Source organism: Lactuca sativa, chromosome 1, assembly GCF_002870075.4.
Source record: "Lactuca sativa cultivar Salinas chromosome 1, Lsat_Salinas_v11, whole genome shotgun sequence".
Taxonomy (NCBI): Eukaryota; Viridiplantae; Streptophyta; class Magnoliopsida; order Asterales; family Asteraceae; genus Lactuca; species Lactuca sativa.
In genome coordinates, this window is record NC_056623.2 from 92,677,517 (window position 1) to 92,698,568 (window position 21,052).

General features: G+C 33.1%; 1 protein-coding gene across 1 annotated transcript; it reads right to left on the minus strand.

Annotated features, from left to right (window-relative positions):
- Positions 1-6,892: 6,892 nt before the first annotated feature.
- Positions 6,893-11,225, minus strand: LOC111915912 (aspartate--tRNA ligase 2, cytoplasmic). Its single transcript, XM_023911554.3, has 10 exons — positions 10,558-11,225; positions 10,271-10,381; positions 10,025-10,138; positions 9,665-9,955; positions 9,460-9,570; positions 8,063-8,116; positions 7,913-7,992; positions 7,703-7,818; positions 7,499-7,613; positions 6,893-7,243 (listed from the first exon to the last, which is right to left on the minus strand). Exons 1-10 carry the CDS (start codon positions 11,050-11,052, stop codon positions 7,117-7,119), a joined length of 1,614 nt encoding a protein of 537 aa, XP_023767322.1. The 5' UTR covers positions 11,053-11,225; the 3' UTR covers positions 6,893-7,116.
- Positions 11,226-21,052: the final 9,827 nt, after the last annotated feature.

Genomic DNA, 21,052 nt, shown 5'->3' on the forward strand with positions numbered 1-21,052 from the left:
TTTCAAGTATAGACATGATGTGGTTCGAGATGTTCTCTTTGATGCTTGTCGGCGTGCTGGTATTTCTGTGAAGAAAGAAGCGCCAATGAACTTTTTTACGGACCCGCAAGATGGCAGGCCCACACTTAGACCGGCTGACATTTTGGTCTTTCGATGGATAGGAGGGAAGCATGTGTGTGTGGATCTTACTGGTGTCTCTCCTCTCGTTGGTTTGGGGAGCGGGGGTTTCGCAGCTGGGCATGCCGCTTTGAAAGCCGCTGCGTGCAAAGTGGTAAAGCACGAAAATGCATGTAGAGAAAATCAACATGTGTTTGTTCCTTTTGCATTCGATACATTTGGTTTTCTCGCTCCAGAGGCGGTGGAGCTCCTTAATAGAGTCCAACGGGTCATGCATTCTAATGTCATATATCCTAGATCCACAAATGTTGTTTTCAAAAGAATTGGTTTTGCCATCCAGAAAGGGCTAGCGGCGCAGCTTGTTGCCCGTTTGCCTTCAATCGATATGTATTGAACTTTCATATTTATACTGTAATTTTCTTGTAGTGGTTTTCTGAAAATATATATATATATATATATATATATATATATATATATATATATATATATATATATATATATATATATATAATTATTAGCAATATTAGTAATCAGTAAATTTCTCCCCAAGTCTCTCCATTTTAGGAGGAAAGCTATAAAAAAGATTTTTTCTTTTCCATTTCTTTCTGAAAAAAAAATTAATAATAATAATAATAATGAACATGATTTTTTATATTTTCTTTCCTATAAAAAACGGACATATCTCAGCCTCTTTCTATACCTATAGTTTTCTTGCGTTTAAAGTTTGAGGTTTACTTCGATTTAAAGTTTGTTTTTTGCTTTTAAAATTTTACATGAGAAATTAAATATATTCCTACTTTTTTCCAACTATCCTCCTACTTATTTTAGATTGTGATAAGTGTCATTAAATTTAATTTAAATTTGATTAGGATGTTAAATTTGTACATTTGTCATCGTCTTAAATAGATAGGAAGAAAAATATGACGAAAATGTAGGAGTATATTTAATTTCTCATTTTACATTGATACCACAAGTATATTATGACACTTATCACAGATTGGTCCCGGGTCTTGATATGGAATTCCTTGTATTTGATGAATGGGACACGTTTTGAGCCTCACATACCACTTTGAGACCGCTTGTGTGGGGGTCAGATGCAGGTAACTTGATTGGGTCTAGGTGCGGAAGGATGTGGTTGGTCATACCAATGTGTGCGAGCAAAGACTAGCCCGGTAAGGTATTTTAAAGACATTGAAGATATTGAAGACTCGCATCTTGGTTTTGGAGGGAGTACCCCTTAGTACTCCCGAGTCTCGTCTGAGCCTTGCTTAGTTAGATTCTCACCGCCTTTTTAGGATAGGTTATCATTTTTTTAGGAGTCTAGAGTAGATAGCTAGATAGATTTTGTTTATCACACCTTGCATTGAGGTGTTTGATGAACTTTGAAGTAGGTCCCCCAATTCACATCTTTTGGGACCAAGTCTTTTCGGTAACACCCATTTTTGAGTCATTCCCCACCCTTTTTAGTTGATCTTGGCACATTGTCAATGATCATTAGGTGTTCATATTAGCCACTATCTATCACTCAATTTTCACTATTGGAGTCCTATGTTACTTGGTGAAACTCCTTAGACCTTCCAAGAAGCAACACAAAGAATGAAGAAATTTGAAAAAGTGAAGAAAATAAGAGCCTATTAAAGATGATTTAAGAAAAGCAACAAAAGCAAAGAAGAAGAAAAAATGAAGAAAAAGAGTAACACAAAAAGAAGAACAAGATTCCAAGTTCAATACTCATGTTATATATATGATTCGAAAAAAAAAATGAAAGAAAATGTCAAGCAGCAAATGTGATTGAAGACCCAATAACAGAAGTTCAAGATTGAAGATTTAGGTTGTTAGGTTTAGATTTAGGATAAGTAGAGTTTTTATTATTTTATTTTTGATTTTTGGTGAGAAAAGGCTCCGACGATGAGACGGTAGACTATAAAGGACGGTACAAGGGAGAAGCCTCTGAAACCGGATGTTTGCCCGGAGGCCGTGCTGCAAAACCCTATTTCATTATTATACACTTTGACCTGATAAATGTAGGAATCATAGTGTGTGAAGAGGCGCCTTTCCTTCGTGCACTATGGTCTACATTGGTGATTTAAAGTGCCCTCACTAGGCGCATCTTTGTTTCCTTTGTCTTGCACACCGCGACCGCATCCAACCGTGATCTATTCGCCCATCAAGTGGTTGAGAATGTGGTTTATGGCTCTAAAGCGGGGAACATTTTGAAGATGCGTAGGGTCCATGAAGGACTAATTCTAACCATGTTGACTGATGTTGACCAAGTTCTATGGTATCTTTATTTTTTCCTTTTTAGATAGTTCATCCCGAGCTCATTTTTAGTCTTGTTCTAACTTGAGGACAAGTTAGGTTTAAGCTTGGGGTGATTTGATAGCTTAATTTATTTCCTTATTTTATTAGTTTATTTTTAGATTTTTAGATGTTTTTTATTATTATTGCATTGTATATTCTTTATTTTCTTTATTATGGATCATACCGGGTGCTTGTTATGTTACATGAGATATTTTGTAGGTTTTTCGGTGCTTGTTGCGGTGGCGAGTTATTAGCTTGGCGGAATCAAAGAAGAAGAATTGGGCTTTGAAAGTTATTAGCTTGGATTATTTGGGCTTGTGAAGATGGATCATAAATTTCTAATTTTGGCCTTGGAGCATCCATTTGGTGGCTAAATGATGATTGGTGCATTTCAAATTACATGGACAAAGGGGGGACCAAAGGAATCTTTGGTAGTGGAAGGGTGGAGTGGTGGAAGGAAGGACCAATAGCATTACATCAACATTTGCGCGGGTGGAATTTTCGACGCGCGGGTACCCACGCAACTGCCCAGTTTGGGCATTTTGGTCATTTGGCTCACCATAACTCTTGGGGATCAGATCTAGAGGCTCATTCACGTTTTCCACCATTGGAGACCTACAAGAGGCGATTTTGGGAGCTAGAAATCATTTCCTTTCATCTTTCCAAATCTTAGGTAGTTTCTTTATGCAATTAGATTATTGTTCTTGTTACTTTGTTGCCATGAGTGGATAATACTCTTATTTGGTTGACTTTGGCTGAAAACCAATGAATGTTTGTGGGTTTTGAAGGATTTATGTTGATTATCAATTTATTCCATATTTATGATTCTAGTTTGCAATTCTTATGCTTATTTGATGCTTTGATCATGAGCTTAGTATTTGATTGAGCAATGGTTGATTTATTTCATTGATTTTGCATTGGATCATTAATTTTATCTAGAACAAAGGCTTTATGATGGTAGAAATCATCTCTAGCTTATGAATCATATCTCCTTTATGGATGTGTAAGCATTTGACATCCTCTAGGAATTGGGGATTCCTTCATTCTTAAGGCTAATTGATTTCTTGGGATTAATTGCTTCAATTGACCCTTGATCTTAATTAAGAATGTGTGTTGTGGGCTTCCCCAACCTCCATACTACCTATGAGGAATCTTGGCATATCATGCTTCATGATTGCTATAACCAATTTGGGATGAAGGATAAGCTTTGTATTAGATCCTAATGATAAACACACAAATGTTCATTGTGTTGAATCGCCTTAGTTAACCAATTATTTCCAACCTTTGAGCATCTCATCAACTTGCTTAATTGCAAAGTTTTTAGTTATTCAATTATTTTAGTTTTCAAGTAATCAAACAACCCCTCTTTTAGTTTAATTGTAGTTAATTAGTTTAATTTCACAAATGTTCATTGTGTTGAATCGCCTTAGTTAACCAATTATTTCCAACCTTTGAGCATCTCATCAACTTGCTTAATTTCTCCGAGTATCGATACCCCTTTTTACCATTATATTACGTTTATTTAGCAATCAAATGGTGTAATTTGCTTGGTGGGCTTGACATCCCACCAATGATTTAAAATTATATGTTTAAAAACGTTATGATCCGAAATGATATGATTTCAATAATATGATTAAAGTTATAAAAAATTGTTTTCAAAATTATGGTGTAAGATTCAAAACGATATGGTCCAAAATTTAATGATCTGAGGTGTTATGATCCAAATTATATGATTCAAAATGTTAGGATCTAAAATGGTATAGTTTTAATTATATAATTCAAGTTATAAAGATTTGTTTCCAAAAATCTGTTATATGATTGGAAAAAAATATGATACATTAACTATATGTCAACCCAACTTTGTATGGACAATCTGAACCACCTTTGCTTCGATCATTATTACAACCAGATTGTTTCCATGATATTACGACATATAATTAGTTGGAGAAATACAAATAAGAAAAAAAATAGTAAGAAAAAAAATAAAAAATATATAAACATCAAAAAAACTAGCAAGATTACATGATATCACTAGCTAGACATGTAAAAATCATCAAGGAAAATGTTATAAGAAATATAAAGATATTGTACAGAAAAGTAAATAATAATAATAATAATAATAATAATAATAATAATAATAATAATAATAATAAGATAGCTGGTTATTAGTAAAATAATTGCAAAAATTTTCTAAAAGACATTAGGTTTTGAAAAATTCATTTGCGAAATTAAACAGAAATGAAGTGGTGGATTTCAAACACCCACTCTTCAAGTTTGCAAGGACACACGATACCACTATGCTGAAGGGTGATGATGTTTTTGTATATCAAAATTTGGTGTCTCGTGCACCACATAAGCATTTGTCATTCTTACCAATATTTGCTTATAAATAGAGTGTGACGAAGTTCTTGCCTATGAACTTGTTTTTCAAAATTAAAAAAAAAATGTTAACATTTATGTTTTATATATTACAAGACAACAATTGTATATATTATATAATATGGAAATATATATAAAGTATTTAAACCATTCTATTCAACCTTTTGTTTTAGAAGAGTTGAAGTAAAAGATAAATATTAAAAGAGTGGATCTAAAGGCACCTATTTGTTATTGTATTTTCGTTGATGGTAATGTTTGTTGTTTTTCATTGCATTTTATTGTTTTTCTCTTCTTTTTTTATTTTACCTTTTTATTTTGATCGGTTGAATTTTATACAGAAGCAAAAAAGTCTTAGCAAGAAGCTAAAGAAGAAATGAAACAATTACATTATAATGTTCAAAATGGGGTTTAAAAGCCATAAATTTCACGGAATAAAAAATTTATGTTTCTGATGCATTATCCAATTAAAAGAAAAGACAAAAATATTGATCTTGTCTAGGCCTCGATTAATCAAAAACACATTTATTTCTGAAATTACATATGAACCACCAATTCATGTAGTTAATAGTTTCCAAGATCATCTTCCTATTCATATTTAAATGAAAAGCCTCCAAGAACAAAGACAACACATCCCCTGAATTTAACGAGGATAAATCTGGATCGCAACACAGATTGAGTTTTTGAATCAAATCTTTTGCAAGCATACACTCGAGAAAAAGATGATTGACACTCTCCACTTGATCCATGCAAATAGGACAGAGAGAATCGGGAACATCAATACCTCTAGAGATTAAGTTATCTTTAGTACGAAGGCAATTAAGAATACACTGAATAGCTCTCCAACTAAAAATATTCACTTTGATCGGCACCAATCTATTACATCTAATTTCACTTGTACCATGAGGTAACAATATGTGTCTATGTCATCAATCACTTCACGTGTATCTTTCACCGAAAACTTAGACATTATTAATCAAATTCCACACATAAGAATCTTAGAGTCACGAAATTGAATATTATCAATTCACTCTACCATGGTAAAAAAAATTAAGCACTTTGGCCAATGCTAATTATTACCCTTTGAATATTTGCTTTTTACCTTTTATTGTATTTTATTATTAGTAGCAGTAGTATTAGATTATTAGTATTATTGTTGGTGTTATTAGACAAAATTATATAAATGGTCTATGTGATTTATCAAAAATCACAAACTTAATCCTTGCTAAAAAAATTTATGAATATGATCCTTGTGGTTTCCAAAACTTGAATGAATGATTATTTTTACAAACATCTTTAGTTTTCATTGGTTAGTGTGGGTGTAAGCTTTTTTTTTTTTTAAATTTCACTTTGACCATCATTTTGAACTTTATAAAATATTATTTTCACCCCTTAATTTTCTAAATTTTCATGTTTATCCCGTGTGGTATATATAATTTGATTTCCTATCCAAAATAGAGGTAATATCACTCTTGTTTATCTTAAATAAAAATATTTTCTTTTTTATAAGGATGCAATTGAAGTTTAAGGTTGGTTTTCTCGACCAGGGACGTCTATTTTTCTTTTTCTTTTTTTTTTTTTTTTTTGAAAGTTTTGCTTCTCAAAATCTATCTGTTTTAGAGCTCAACTTAAATAAATAAATAAATAAACTTGAACTTATATGGGGAAAATACCCGATGGGGATGCAAATGGGGGCGGGATATATGGTTATGGGGATGGGAAATGAGATCCCCAGTATATCCGTCCATGAAGCCATCTCTAACGGTTTCTCATCCAACAGAGCTTAATGGTCATTTGGTAATTGTCTTCCTTCTTGTTCTTTGAATAGATCAAGATATGATCACAAAACAATTAAGACAAGGTTTACAAATCCAATTCATAAGATCCATGAATTCCTCCACAACAATTGTCAAGCCAAACAAACCTTTAGCATTTGAACATATAGCATTATACATGTCATTATTTGCAGTTTTACATATTGTTGGATTACCTTAGCCTTGCGATTTTGTTAATCACTTAATTTATCGCTTACATATACTTAGAAAAGTCATATACATGTTGCAAAAGTAATTATTTTTAGTACGTATAGCTCCCTCCATACATACTAAGTTTTTCTGTCATGAGATTCCAATTGGAGATTTACAACCAAAACAGCAGGTTCATGTTCCACCATTATAAATTCGGTTTTAAAAGTATATGACAACTAAAAAAGGTTTGCTTAGCCATCTGAAGCAATAAATTGCAACAATACTATCAAAAAAATATAACTGCTTTTGTTTGACATACCAAAAAGGCAAAAAACCCAAGTTGCAAAACGTAAAATTACGGTTCTAGCCTTCGAGGGTCACGTGGGAAAAGTGACACTTTGCGAATGTTGTCAAGGCCACAGAAGAGCATCACAACACGTTCCAATCCAACTCCAATCCCACCATGTGGTGGCGCACCATACCTTCAACAAATGCCACAACATATTAGTTATTATTATAAACAGCATATCACGAGGGTAAATTTGTAAAAAGTTAGGACTTAATAAGAATAGACTCAATAATAAAGAAAAGTAAAATATGTAATTCGGTAAATTTGCAGTGTGCGACCCCTTAATAAGAAAAAACTTGAAAGTAGAACGCTATAATAAAAAAAAATGAAATTACAATGCTCTAAAATAAAGAAATAATAAGATGATATATACCCAAAGAACATATACCTGAAAGAATCGATGTAAGATGATATAGTTTTGACATCTATGCCACATGCTGTTGCACGTGCCTCTAGAAGCTCAGGTATGTGCACACGTTGAGCTCCTGAAATAATTTCCTCCCCTGGAAAAAACAACATATGAAACTTAAGCACCAAATTTACATACTTACCCTTAAAAGCTGAAAGATTTTTTGGGCTACTTGTTCATTACCTCTGATGAAAACATCAAACGAGTTGCTATACAACGCATTGTCGGGACAAGGCATTGTATAGAAAGGTCGAACTGCAAGAGGGTAGCGGTGTAGTATATAGAATTCAGTTCCATACCTACAATGATGAGAGTAAGAAAAACTTCTTTAAGGGCAAAATTGGAAGACAAAAAGTATAGGGTATGTCAATAGTTTTGAGAATTTCAACGTACTTTTCTAAAACAAGTTTTCCCAGTGTTCTTTCTGATTCTGTGTTGAGGTCCCCAAGTGGATCCACCTCAACGCCAGCTTCCTATTCATGCATATTTTAAAAAAACATAAAAAACAAAACAAAACAAACAAATGTTATATTTTTTACTAACCTTTAGCATTTGAATCCCTTCTTCAAATGTAAGCCGCAAGGTATTACGCAAGTACTGCATGTTTAATAACAACCAACATTGAGAAATTAACATATTGTACATAAATAAATAAAGAAACATAAATACGTTTGGGGACATTTGATTAACAAAATGTGTTTTAGAGGAATAGAATCTAAGGGTATGTTTGGATCACATATTCTGAAGGAATTTAAGGGAATTGAATGCGCCGTTCCATTTTGTGATGTCTGATGTGTTTGGTTGTCAAAATCTGTATTTGATTGATTCTAACATTTCCAAGGGGGTGGGAATAATTTGAATTCCATTAACCTTTCCTACTAAAATGACATGAATATCCTCGTAAACTTATTTGATTAAACCACAAGACACATAATTTCCATTACTACATTATTAATACCTCATTTAGATTATTTTTCCATAAAGGTTTTATGTTTATGTTCAGCAATAATTACATTTTTTACACATCAAGCTCTTTCATATTTGCCAAAGTAAACAATTTTTTTTGGCATTAGGAATCGGTTGTTTCACAAGTTTATATAAAAACTATTTTCCTACATGCATTTGTAAAGCAAATAATACTATATAAAACCAAAACAAAGGGTAATTCTGTCATTTGTGATTTATCGTTATTGACATCCCAAATCCTATTTCATTTTTTCCATCCATTCACCATACAGATTTGAACAGGTTCAAATTCAAATAAATTCCTTAACATTCCAATTCTTTATAGAGATTCAAATTCCTTTTAAAACATTCCACAAACCAAAATGGAGAATCGGAATCTGTCGTGTGTTTAAATTGCTGGAAATGAGATGAAATTCAATATACAAAAGAGCAAATCACAGAATAACCATTATTGTTTGAACAATTTTAGTGTTTAACCACTTATACTTATTTTTTCTAATCAAACCATTTAAGTTTGACTTTTTTCCAATTTAACCAATTTGACCTGATGTCAAAATAGTGAAATTGGAAAATCACTAGTATAACTTGAAGTCAAAATGGTTAATTTGAAAAAATAGTATCCAACTTTTAATGGTTTGAATGAAAAATTAAAGTATTGATGATTAAACTGCAACCCTGCCCAAAATATAATGGTTTTTTTTTGTAATTTGCCCTGATGAAATTGAATAATTCCTAAATTTGTTACTTTTATATATTACTATCTATACATACTTATTGTATTATGATGTTCTAATAATCAAATTCCATCTAAAATGGAACATTAGGGAATCAGATAAAAATGACTTTAATCCATTTAGCAACCAAACACATCCCAGAATGGAATCCTGGATTCCAGTTCCATCGGATTCCGCCAAAATCCATGATCCAAACATATTGCTATTACACAAATGAAAGAAAAAGAGGATCTGAATTACTTTCAAAGGAGTGAAGGGGTACTGCTTCCCAATAGCTTCTAGCTCTTTCTTGCATCTTTCATTCAATTTGTCAAACATATTAACAAAAAGACGATCCACAACATCCATCACCTAGAAAAATCCATTTAAAAATTCAAAATTAACTTTCCAAATACTTTAAAATCACTAAAATATGTTCTTGATATACGTTGATTACAAATCATACCTCGGAATAATGTTCTTTAATCTCCATTTCAATATCAAGACCTGTGAATTCACACAAATGTCTATGGGTATAAGAGTCTTCAGCTCTAAAAACGGGACCCACAATGAAGACACGTCCAAGATCACCACAAATTGCCATCTGTTTGTGAAGCTGAGGTGATTGTGCAAGACATGCTGGCTGTTTCTTGTAATCCAGTTTAAAAACAGCTGCACCACCTTCACTACTTCCTGCAATTAACTTTGGAGTGTTGATCTCTATAAAATCTTCATTCAATAGATACTGCCTAAACAACTGCACAAAATTATTTCAAATCAGTATCGTTAAACACACACACAATCACACACATCTATGAGGTCATACATTTGCCACTTGGCACTCAACGCGATAAATTGCTTGATTTGCTGGAGTTCGCAAGTCCAAAATTCTGTAGTTCAAACGGGTATCCTGATTAACACGAACAAGTTGTTCTCCAGCCTGCATAAGTGAAGTAACCATTTTAGTGTAAAAAAAAGGATATAAGTTCATTAATAGCAGTTTCTTCAGTAGTGCCATATACAAAGTCTACAAAAAGTTAAGCAGATTAAGTTTGCATTCTTCATATGTTACCTCCAAAGCCTTCTCGATTTCAACTTCACTTCTGGCAGCATCTTCAACATTTATAGGAAGAATAGCAGCAGCCCTGTTTACGCAATGAATCTTCCTAACTTGAACTTCAACCTACAAATGATAAATACTATGAAATCAGTCTGGGAATCAAATAATTGCAAAAGCAGTCTGATTCTCTGATTCTAAGTTTCTAACTGATTACTAAATTGAAAGATTGCAGAAAGCGTGCAGATGTTGGTGCAAAAGTTAGAGGAGTATTTAGGGAAAAAAAAACTAATGTAATTCACCTGCTGAGAGGCACCTTTGATGGCTTCTGGGGGAACTGTTACCACTCCTTCGATGTCAACGAAGGATTCTTTGCTAATCGCAGTTGCATACTTAACCATCTGAGCGCTAGCAATGTCAGGAGCCACCGTCAACACACATTGGACTGTATATCCCTTCTCTCTCACAGTAAAAAACGCCATCTTCTTCCCGACAGCGCGAATCGCCTGAGCTCTCCCCCTTATTAGCACGGTACGGTCTTTGAGTTCCTCGGTGAGAGAGCTAACGGTGGTCCACACACGACCGGAAATAGCCTTTGACTGAAGGTCTTCAATAGGAATGTCTCCATAGTTGGCGGCGAGAGGGTCAGGAGTGTCGATGGAGACGCCAGCAACGCCAGATGCGGCGGCGGATGCGGCGGCGGCTTCCTGACGGCGGCGGAGCTTTTCTGCTTTCGCAGCCTCCTTTTTTGCCGCTTTTTTGCTGGTCTCTTGTGATGGCTGCTGTTCTGGTTCCATGGGCAGGTATTCTGATTTCTGGATTGGCGAAGGTGTAGAGGAGCGGAAACGATTTAGGGTTTGTGGAATGCAAAATTGCGAAGAAAGTGCGATTTGGAAGGCGAAAACACTCTAAAACAAAATTCGGAGTTTGGGCTGTATCTAAAACCTAGAACGTGGAACTAGGGGCGGATACATTCTTCTATTTTGATCTTTCTAAAATTGAAAAATATATTCAATACAAAATAATGTTTCAAAAAACGGTTTTAATCCAATCAATTAGATAAAAAATCGAGAAATGAACCGCATCTAGGGATGTCAAAGGGACCAAACGGTAGCGGAAATAGTTGCCTCTGTCCTGCCACCGAAATCAGTTATTGCCCCTGCCCCTGAATCCCTCGTTTACATAACCCCGATGCCGCCCCCGAATACCTTCGTCGTCCCTGATCCTGCCCCCGCCCTAATTCCCCCGTTTTATAGACTTAAAATTGATTTTTTTTGCTAAAAAAAATTGTTATATTTTGAGTTAAAAAACTATTTTTCATAACTTTAAAGCTTAAAATCTAGTTTTTTTAACAACTAAAAAATTAAATATCCAACATTATAAATTCAACATTACAAAACGAAAAATCCAACAAACTTACAAATAAAAAATACGACAAATCCAACATTGCAAAAAAATACAAAATATCTAAAAATATATGACAAATTCACTATCGCATCGTCATACGATGTACAGCGGAAGAAAATCAAGAAACCCTAAAATTAGATAATGTATTATATATATATATATATATATATATATATATATATATATATATATATATACAAACGGGGCCCACGCGGGAGTACGGGAAGGAAATACTCACTCCCACCATTGGTCCCGAAAATAAAACGGGGTTTAATCTCACTCACGCCTCCGAATTTTTTAAAAAATTAATCTCGTACGGAATCAGGGTTCCTCAGAAGTTTTTGACATCTCTAACCACATTGGTTTTATGTTTATTTCTAAAACAAATCCGACGGTTCTTATAAAAGTCATGTTGAAGTGGTGTAATAGAAATTTGATGATATTTTCATATCTATTTAGACTTTTCTTATTATTGTATTTTTTTTTTATAACTAGTTCATAGTAATTTTTTTTACAATTCAAATGACTATGAAAACCCTTTGAATACGAGATAATCATATAATATTTTACTTGATTTCTAATATTTATATTGAACAACTTTGTAGAGTGTCAAAATGACAGAATTCCTATGTATTGGATCTTTGATTAAAAATAAATAAATAAATAAATAAAATAAAAAAATAAATCAATAGCATAAGTGTTGTGGCTCTGTTAAATGGTATGACATTTTTTGGTACTTAAATTATATAATTTTGTTTGGTACAGAGGTTATGTAAATTTCAGAAATTAGGTTGACCCGGTTGTAGAATCGGTTGAACCGGAATCAGTTACCAGACCGGTTGTAAAAATCTGATTTTTAAAACATTGATGTAAAGTAGTCGATTTTATAAATGTTGATCAATATTGCATAAATTCTTATTGCTAAATACTAAATAATCAATTTATGATAATCATTGTTGGTATAACAACACTTAAGGTGTGTTTGGTTGTGGAAAATTGATTTTATTTATTTAGAAAACGTTTTCAGAAAATAGAACTGAGTTTTCATTTTTACTTTTCAATGAAAATTTTAGAAAATGTGTTTCGTTAACCGGTGGAGTTTTCATTTTTCTGTATTAGAAATTTAGAAAACTTTGGAGAACATTAAAAATCATTTTTCTAATTTACATACAACTTGAAAAACAGAAGGAAAAAAAATCATTTTCTTGCGTTTTCAACATTTTCATTTTTATTTAAAAATTTTCATAGAAAACTAGAAAATTTTCTCAAAACCAAACGCATCCTTATTATTCCAAAATGATAAAACAACAATATTAGTTTTTTAACATCAAAACCAAAGTTTAAAAAATATATATTTAAAATAGTAAATAGTTATGGAAATTATGGATTATAGCCTTTAACAAATTATTAATCAATTATATGTACAAAAAATATTTTCTTTTATAATTTTACGGATCTTTAAGAAATTTGAAAAAGGTCATGCAATCACAAGTTGCTTTTCGTAACTTCACATATTTTTAATGTTTAGAAGTATTAAAACTTTTAAAATGAAATAGTTTTAGATTTGAATCTATAAACGTTTTCAAATAGAACTTCTAATTTAAGACACTGATTACTTAATTATTTTTTAATTGTATGATTTCAATTCAAAGTATTTAAAAGGATATTAACAAAAAAAGACCAAATGCATGCTTATAAGAAATATATAGTAAAGCTTTGTATATAACTACTAAAATATCAAAATATTATATTTTTCAAACCTAATTTCTAAATAGCATATAGAAAAAATCAAGTAGCACTTCAAAGCAAATAGGTTGTTAGGTTGTTTGTAGATTATTTACAAAATGACATGTTGTCAGAATTCTTTCATTTTTTTTTCCATTAACATCCCTATCTATTTCATTTTTGTCAATTCTTTCATTTTTTTTCCACTAACGACATTGCAAAAGAGCGGTATTGTCTCTTTAAATTCTTTTATACTATAAAAATATTACCTTCCCTTGATCCCCTCTACCTTCCATTGTTTATTGGTCATATTAAATTTATTTTTTTAAGTATCATATATATTGCTTGTTTTGCTGTTCAGTTTCACCCATACAACATACTTCGATTTGTTGTAGTCAAAGTGGTTTCTCATTTGCTTCTGATCAACCTCTTTATTGTGTTCGTTTATCAATTTTTCGCGTATTGTCTTCCATGAACTTGCCTTAAGCCCAGAACTCTCACGACCATTAGTGGTTAGTTTGTGGATACATGCATCAAGAAAAGTTTTGTTCTAACACTCATTTCAAACCAACATCCTAAAACATAAATATTCAACTAATTTAAATCATCACAAAAGTATAAACCAACATCCTAAAACATAAATATTTAAACTAATTTATCATAACTTTTATCAATATCAAGATCAACACCGAAATTGCTCCCAATTCACAAAAATAACAAGCTAACATAACTATTTAAACATAAAACAATTTTCTACCAATGAAATTAACATCATCCTAAATAATAATAGCAAATTTAAGATCAACAGTGTCAACATATACCTAAACAATTTCATAACATTTGGATTTAGATTTCATAACATTAGAACAAACAAGATTTATGATTTCATAGCTTATAAACAAAAAAGAATTATGATTCCATAGCTTATACACAAATAATTTCAGATTTCATAATATTAGAGCAAAAAAGGATTCTGATTTCATAGCTTATACACAAACAACTTCAAATTTCATAACATTAAAGCAAAAACGGATTCTGATTTTATAGCTTATGCATAAACGATTTATGATTTCAAAAATTATATTGAGGAAAGGAGAAGATTATGCTTACCTGACAAATTTCTGGTCAGGGATCGGGAATAAGGAGGGCGGAGGTTCGACTGAAGGAAGAGGGTGGCGATGGCAAACTCTCTTTGGCCTCGATAGGGAGCTGTCGATGGAGGCAGTGTTTTTTTGGTCTAGGTATTTTTTTAGGTCACGAGGGAAGAAAGAATGGAGAGGGTAGGAGCGTTCTTTTTACAGTCAGCGTATGTTGCAAGATGACCGGGTAAGAAAGTTAGGATATACATTTTGACCGAGAACACAAATATCAAACGGGTGGTATCTAATCGAGTCAGCCCAAATGTAACATCCCAAGTCAAAATCAAGAGTTCAGGGGGCAAAGTGTAAGTTTGGAAAAGAGGAACTCGGCGAGTAAGAGCTGCAACTCGTTGAGTCTAAGCGTGTGTCGGACACGTGTTAAGTGATTGGACTCGCCGAGTCGGAGGCTGGACTCGACGAGTCAGTGCTGGAATGAGAAACCTTAATTCCTAGGGTTTGCACCCTATTTAAGGAGCCTTAAGCCCCCATTTCGGCCCCTTATTACTCCCCTGAGAATCAGCAACCCTAAAATCATAAGTGAGAGTCTTGGGAGCATTTTGGAGCTTAGATAAGTGGATTTAGGAAGGAAGTCTTGAAGATTAAGAAGCTTGGATCAAGGAGGCTTGAGGAGATTTGGTTTACTCTTCAATTGGAGGTTGTTTTGAGGTAAGGATTCGTCATCTTGGCTTTATTCCTTCTAGATCCACCTTTCATGGAGCTTTAGGGTTTGTTTGGAGGAATTTATGATGAGATCTTGATGCATGAGCTAGATCTGGAGTTGAAACTCCAGATCTGAGTTCTATATGGATTCTATGTGAATAAAGCCCTTTTGTTTAGCTATGCAAAAGCCAATCCTAATGAGTTAAGTTCCATTATAGCTTGGTTTTTGGTGAATGGGTCATGGAAGCACGTAAAGGTAGCAACTTTATGTTGCTAATGAACCATAAGGACCCTGATCTATTGTTTGGAGCAAAGGAGAAGCTCTCTAATTTCAGATTATGGAATAACCCGTGTGGACTCGCGAGTCTGGGAGAAGACTCGGCGAGTCGGGTAGGGTTTGGTCCGATTAGTCCCGTGTGGACTCGGCGAGTTGGAAGAACAACTCGGCGAGTCTATTGAAGATTGCCTTGGACTCGGCGAGTCTGGTCGTGGAACCCTAGCCTTTTCTGGTTGAGTTGTGAATCTGTGAGTCGAGGGATGACTCGGTGAGTTGAGCAGGATGGGACTCGAAGATTGTTGGACTCGACGAGTCTTGGGGTGACTCAGCGAGTTGAGTCGTGGCATGGGAGCTTCTGAGCATAGGAACTCGACGAGTCAACGAGTTGACTCGACGAGTAGGGTCAACCAGCAAGGTTGACTTTGACTAAGGACTTTGACTTGGACCAAGGGTTGACCAGTTTGACTTCCAAGGGTATTTTGGTAATTATTGGTGCTTATTGGTTTTGGTTAATTGGTAATGTTCAGTGGTGGAGCTCGTGCTGGTGGTCGGAGCAGCGTGATCTTATTTCTCCAAGTCGGCAGTTGCAGGTGAGTTATCCTCACTATATCGACAAGGTCTAATGCACTAAGGCCGGCCCTTTATCGGATGTGAATATGGGTAGTTGTTTGTTATGTTATTGCTCTACTATGTCTGCATCCTGGTAGTTAGGATAGTATATGTTAGAGACCTGATTAAGGTCGGTATCCTGGTATATAGGATGATGCTATGTTAGAGACATGGTTAAGGTCGATATCATGGTAGTTAGGATGGTATATGTTAGAGACCTAGTTAAGGTCGGTATCCTGGCATATAGGATGATGCTATGTTAGTGACCGGTTAGGTCGGTATCCTGGTTAGGATGTTGCTTTGTTGTGTGATCTGCTAGATCGGTTGATTAGTTGTGAATTGCTATATGATTATATGTTTATGTGCACATGGTTGTTGGAATGGGGTTGGGTTGAGGCATGTCCTGCTTTGTGCTGTAAGCCAACATACCCAGGGCGAACCGGTTAGACCGAAGGCCCGACGAGCGGTCCGGATAGGCTGAAGGCCCCAAGAGGGCGGACCAGACGTGTCGAGGCTCAGAGAGCAGACCAGACAGACTGAAGGCCCGGTGCGGGCGGACCAGTCACACTGTAGACTCGGAGAGTGGAGCAGGTGGACTGAAGGCTCGGTGCGGGCGGACCAGTCATACTGTAGACTCGAAGAGAGAGAGGACGGGGTGGACTGAAGGCCTGGTGCAGACGGACCAGTCACACTGTAGACTCGATATGCATGAATGCTCTGTTATGATATGATATGATATGATATGTGTATGGTACTGTGGTTGGTATTTTGGGGGTAACTCACTAAGCTTTCGGGCTTACAGTTTCAGTGTATTGTTTCAGGTACTTCAGGAGACCGTGGCAAGGCGAAAGCGTGATCATACCGCTCCTCAGTTTTATGTTGATGTTCTGGGATACTCTGATAATAAAAGATTTGAAAACATTTTTGTAATAACTTAATGAATATGGATTGTTTTGAAAAGTTTAAATTGGTTGTAAATTTTCACGGTGTTACACCAAATCGTTAACTCAAACCCAGTTAGACGAGTATCAAACGAAGCCTTGTTGTAAGTCAATAAGGATATAGAACACAAACTAATACAATTAAAGATATATGTAAAGTCCAATATTAACTTTTCAAAAAGAATAGACTATATATATATATATATATATATATATATATATATATATATATATATATAGAGAGAGAGAGAGAGAGAGAGAGAGAGAGGTTCAATTGTTTTTGACAACTATTGTATGCATGAATGCACCAATAGGAATTTAGGAAAAAAATAAATAATTAAATAAATCACTTAAGGGTATTATAGTAATCTTTGCATATTTAATTATGGTATATAATTAATATATTTAATATCCAGAAATCAAAGTCAAACCCGGTAGAAATTGGAAGGCAACGAAGGCAACTATTTTTTTTAACCTATTTAAAAACCTACTAATACGCATCCTTCTATTCAGTCGCATCATAACCTATTTTTCTTCCTCCATCTTCTTTGTTTTTCCCCTCGTCGATTGCATATCCGCCTCCATCTTGGACCCAAAAAGGCATCAATGGCGTCGTCAGACTTCCGATCTCCACCTCCATGCCGATTTCATCCTTGATTCAGTTCCGCAACCAACTACTGTCAATCCCGTTTTCTCGGGATTATCTGGAGCTTCCGAAATCCAAGCAATTTCAGGAACAGGAGGTGATGTTCGGATTCGGGTTTCACCCAATTACAAACGAGTACATTGTTGTGAAGATTGTGTACTACAAAAACGGGCAAGGGAAACGGAGGTCATCCGAAACAATAGGAATTACTCGAAATCGGAGGTTCAAATTCTCACCGCCATCTCTCTCTCTACATAAGAAAATTTCTAATTTGTGTGTGTATACAGGTCCAGAAGTGATAGTGTGATACAAATGCACATGAAAATCCTAGAGGTAAGTTTTTCTAACTAATCTTTACCCAAAATACAATTGAAACAACCATTCACCACATCTTTCTAAAGTCTCTATTGTCATCACGACCATCTGTTACTTCCCGATAAAAGAGTGACCCACCATCACCATTTTTTGTTCCAGTCTGCATATAAAGCATCATTTTTCTGCAATAATGGGTTGAAGTTGTGTTGGATGATTTTTGGGATATTAATATGAGATGATTTTCTCATGATGATTTTCACATTTGATCTTAACGGTACACTAGATAACATTTTTCTTTTGGGGATTGATTTTTAAACTATATAGATGCCACTGCCTTTATGATGTTGCAAATTTATAGTATGTGCTAATTCTTTTTTGACATCAGGAGCATTTCCAAGGTCAAAAAGACAAAAATAAAAAATAAAAAAATAGAGTCGTTCATATATCAATACATTGACACACAGAAACTCAGGTTTTAAGTTCAATTTTCATCTCATATGGCCTTTCACACCATTTTAGCTTGTTTGATGATAATGTCAAACAAGTGTTTGTTGAAATGCCTGAAAGAGAATCTAGAGAATCTAACCTTGTAGTATGCATTCTGTCAGAATTACTAGCAACACATGTTTTATGTAGTTGTTTAAAAAGGTAACTAATTTGTCTTTGTATTATTTTGGTTCAATTTGTGATTTTGAATTCCAATTTCTATTATCCATCGTTATTGTTCATTTGGAATCTAAAATTATATTAGCAATAAATATAATACTTTTGAATATATTTTATGTATTCTGTCAGAATGTATTATGGCAGAATAAAATCTATATATTCTGCCAGAATGTATTCTATGTGTTTTGTCATATTCTATGTATTCTACCAGAATATATAATGTGATAGTTAATTGCAAGTAACATATTTTTAACCATTATTAGTTTTGTTGTATTTTTTATAGGAATGGTTGGAAGAATTTGTTGAAGACATAATAGGAATAACTTGAAGAATAAATAAATTTTGATCATACTTATGATTTAAGAATGTTGTTATTTTTTAAGAATTTTATTCAATTTTGTTGATATTCTTTTAGAATATGTATAATTATATTAAAATGCATAAGACTTTTAGTCTGTAAGAATATGTATGAATTTGTATTTAAGTTTGAATGAAACAATATTATGCCAGAATAAAACCGCAAATTTATTTACTAGTTTATTATTGACTTTTTGTCATTCTTATAGAATAAAGTCGGTTATTAGTAAAAATAATAATAAAATTTAATTAGAATTAATTTAAAAAATTCAGATTTTTTAAAAATAAGGGAATTAATGATCCCTTAAAATCCGAAAATTTCCTTTTTTAAAGTAGGTTAATTGACCAAAATACTCTTTTACTGAAATTTGCGTGATTATATGATATATGCTACCCTATTGTAATATCAAAGATCCTCAGATCATAACTGTTGATTTTATTCATCCGATGGTCCAGATCTGTGCATTCTGGCACACAATAGTTAGTAAAAATAAAATAACCTAAGCATATATATATATATATATATATATATATATATATATATATATATATATATATATATATATGGGTGAGATCGGTTGAAAACTTATAGTTTCCCGAGAACCTGAGAACTAAAAGTTGAGCATTAAATCAAAACTAATTCATTAAGGACATGATCGTAATCTTATCAATCTCATTTAATGTTAATTTTTTTTGTTCTTGTAAATATTAATATAAATGTCTAAAAAATTACATAATAAATCAAATTTTCTGATTTTTTTAAATAGTATTTTTCAATTTTTTTTAAAAAAGTGTAGATTTTTTAATTTTTTAAAGAAAACATGAATTTTTGAAAAAAAATATTTTGTAAAAAAACTACAGTTATTTTAAAAGCATTTAAAATCAATAAAACTTATTAAAAAATGGAATATTTAAAAAAATATTATAATTTTTTAACCAAAAAAATCAACATTTTATGTACATTTATACATATTTTTACAAATGCATATTTCATATACATATTTGTAAGGAAATTATAAGAAGAGTCATTTATTTACTAATCTATAAAAACAATACAATAAGAATTTTATTCGATATAAAATAAAATATAAAAAAATGCTACAAAATTTCAAAGTGTTTTCATGTCTTCGTGTCAATATTTCCATATTTTTTTCAATTTATCATTTTCCACATCTTTAATATTCACCACAATTTCTTCCAAATCTACAAGAAATATAAAAAGAAACTGATTGATGCAAAAACACTCACAAAAATACATATGTGATTTACATGTGAGTCACATGCAATTCATATGTGATTTACATGTGAATCACATGTATTTCATATGTGAATTACATTTGAATCATATGTGATTTACATGTGAATCACATGTAATTCACATATGAATTACATGCGATTTACATGTGAATCAAATGTGATTCATATGTGAATTACATGTGAATCACATGTAATTCATATGTGATTTACATGTGAATCACATTTAACTACAACGTTGAACTTTTTATAAATTTAGCTAAGTAAAAAAGAAGCAACCATAGTTGTCCAGATTAAAGTGTTGAACTCATTATACAGTGTTCTCTTCCAATCTCTCTCATAGGGCTTAACATGAAGACAATCTTGTTATTGTGTGGCCAAGATGAGGATAAATTTGTAAAAAGTTAGGGACTTAATGGGAATTGGGAAACACTAATTCGCCTCAAGTTTCATATTAAGTTATTCTTTATGCATTAAGTCAAACCAACCTGTAAGAACTCGACGATTACGGATACCAGTTCGAACATATATCCATTCATCATTTGTGCCAACAATTTTAGAAAGATCATCATTAGAAACTTCAAGAATAGGTACAGTAGTACCATATCCAACAAACTTGCAACCTTTTCCAACTACCCTGAAAAGAAAAGGAGAACATGGTGATTAGAGGCGAATTTCAGTTGCACAATCTAATACCGAATAAACAAATAAACAAAACATCCATTGCTTTATTCTAAAACGCGCTTCAGTCTTAGGCATAAATAAAAACATAGTAAGAAAAAAATTGAACAAATTTACCAA

What these genes read in the sequence shown, in the direction of transcription:
- LOC111915912 (XM_023911554.3), bottom strand. Translation starts at nt 11,052, where the DNA reads ATGGAACCAGAACAGCAGCCATCACAAGAGACCAGCAAAAAAGCGGCA. An exon ending in AAATCGAGAAGGCTTTGGAG is followed by an intron (nt 10,139 to 10,270) that starts GTAACATATGAA and finishes TCACTTATGCAG; the next exon opens with GCTGGAGAACAACTTGTTCG. An exon ending in AAGGGATTCAAATGCTAAAG is followed by an intron (nt 7,993 to 8,062) that starts GTTAGTAAAAAA and finishes ATGCATGAATAG; the next exon opens with GAAGCTGGCGTTGAGGTGGA.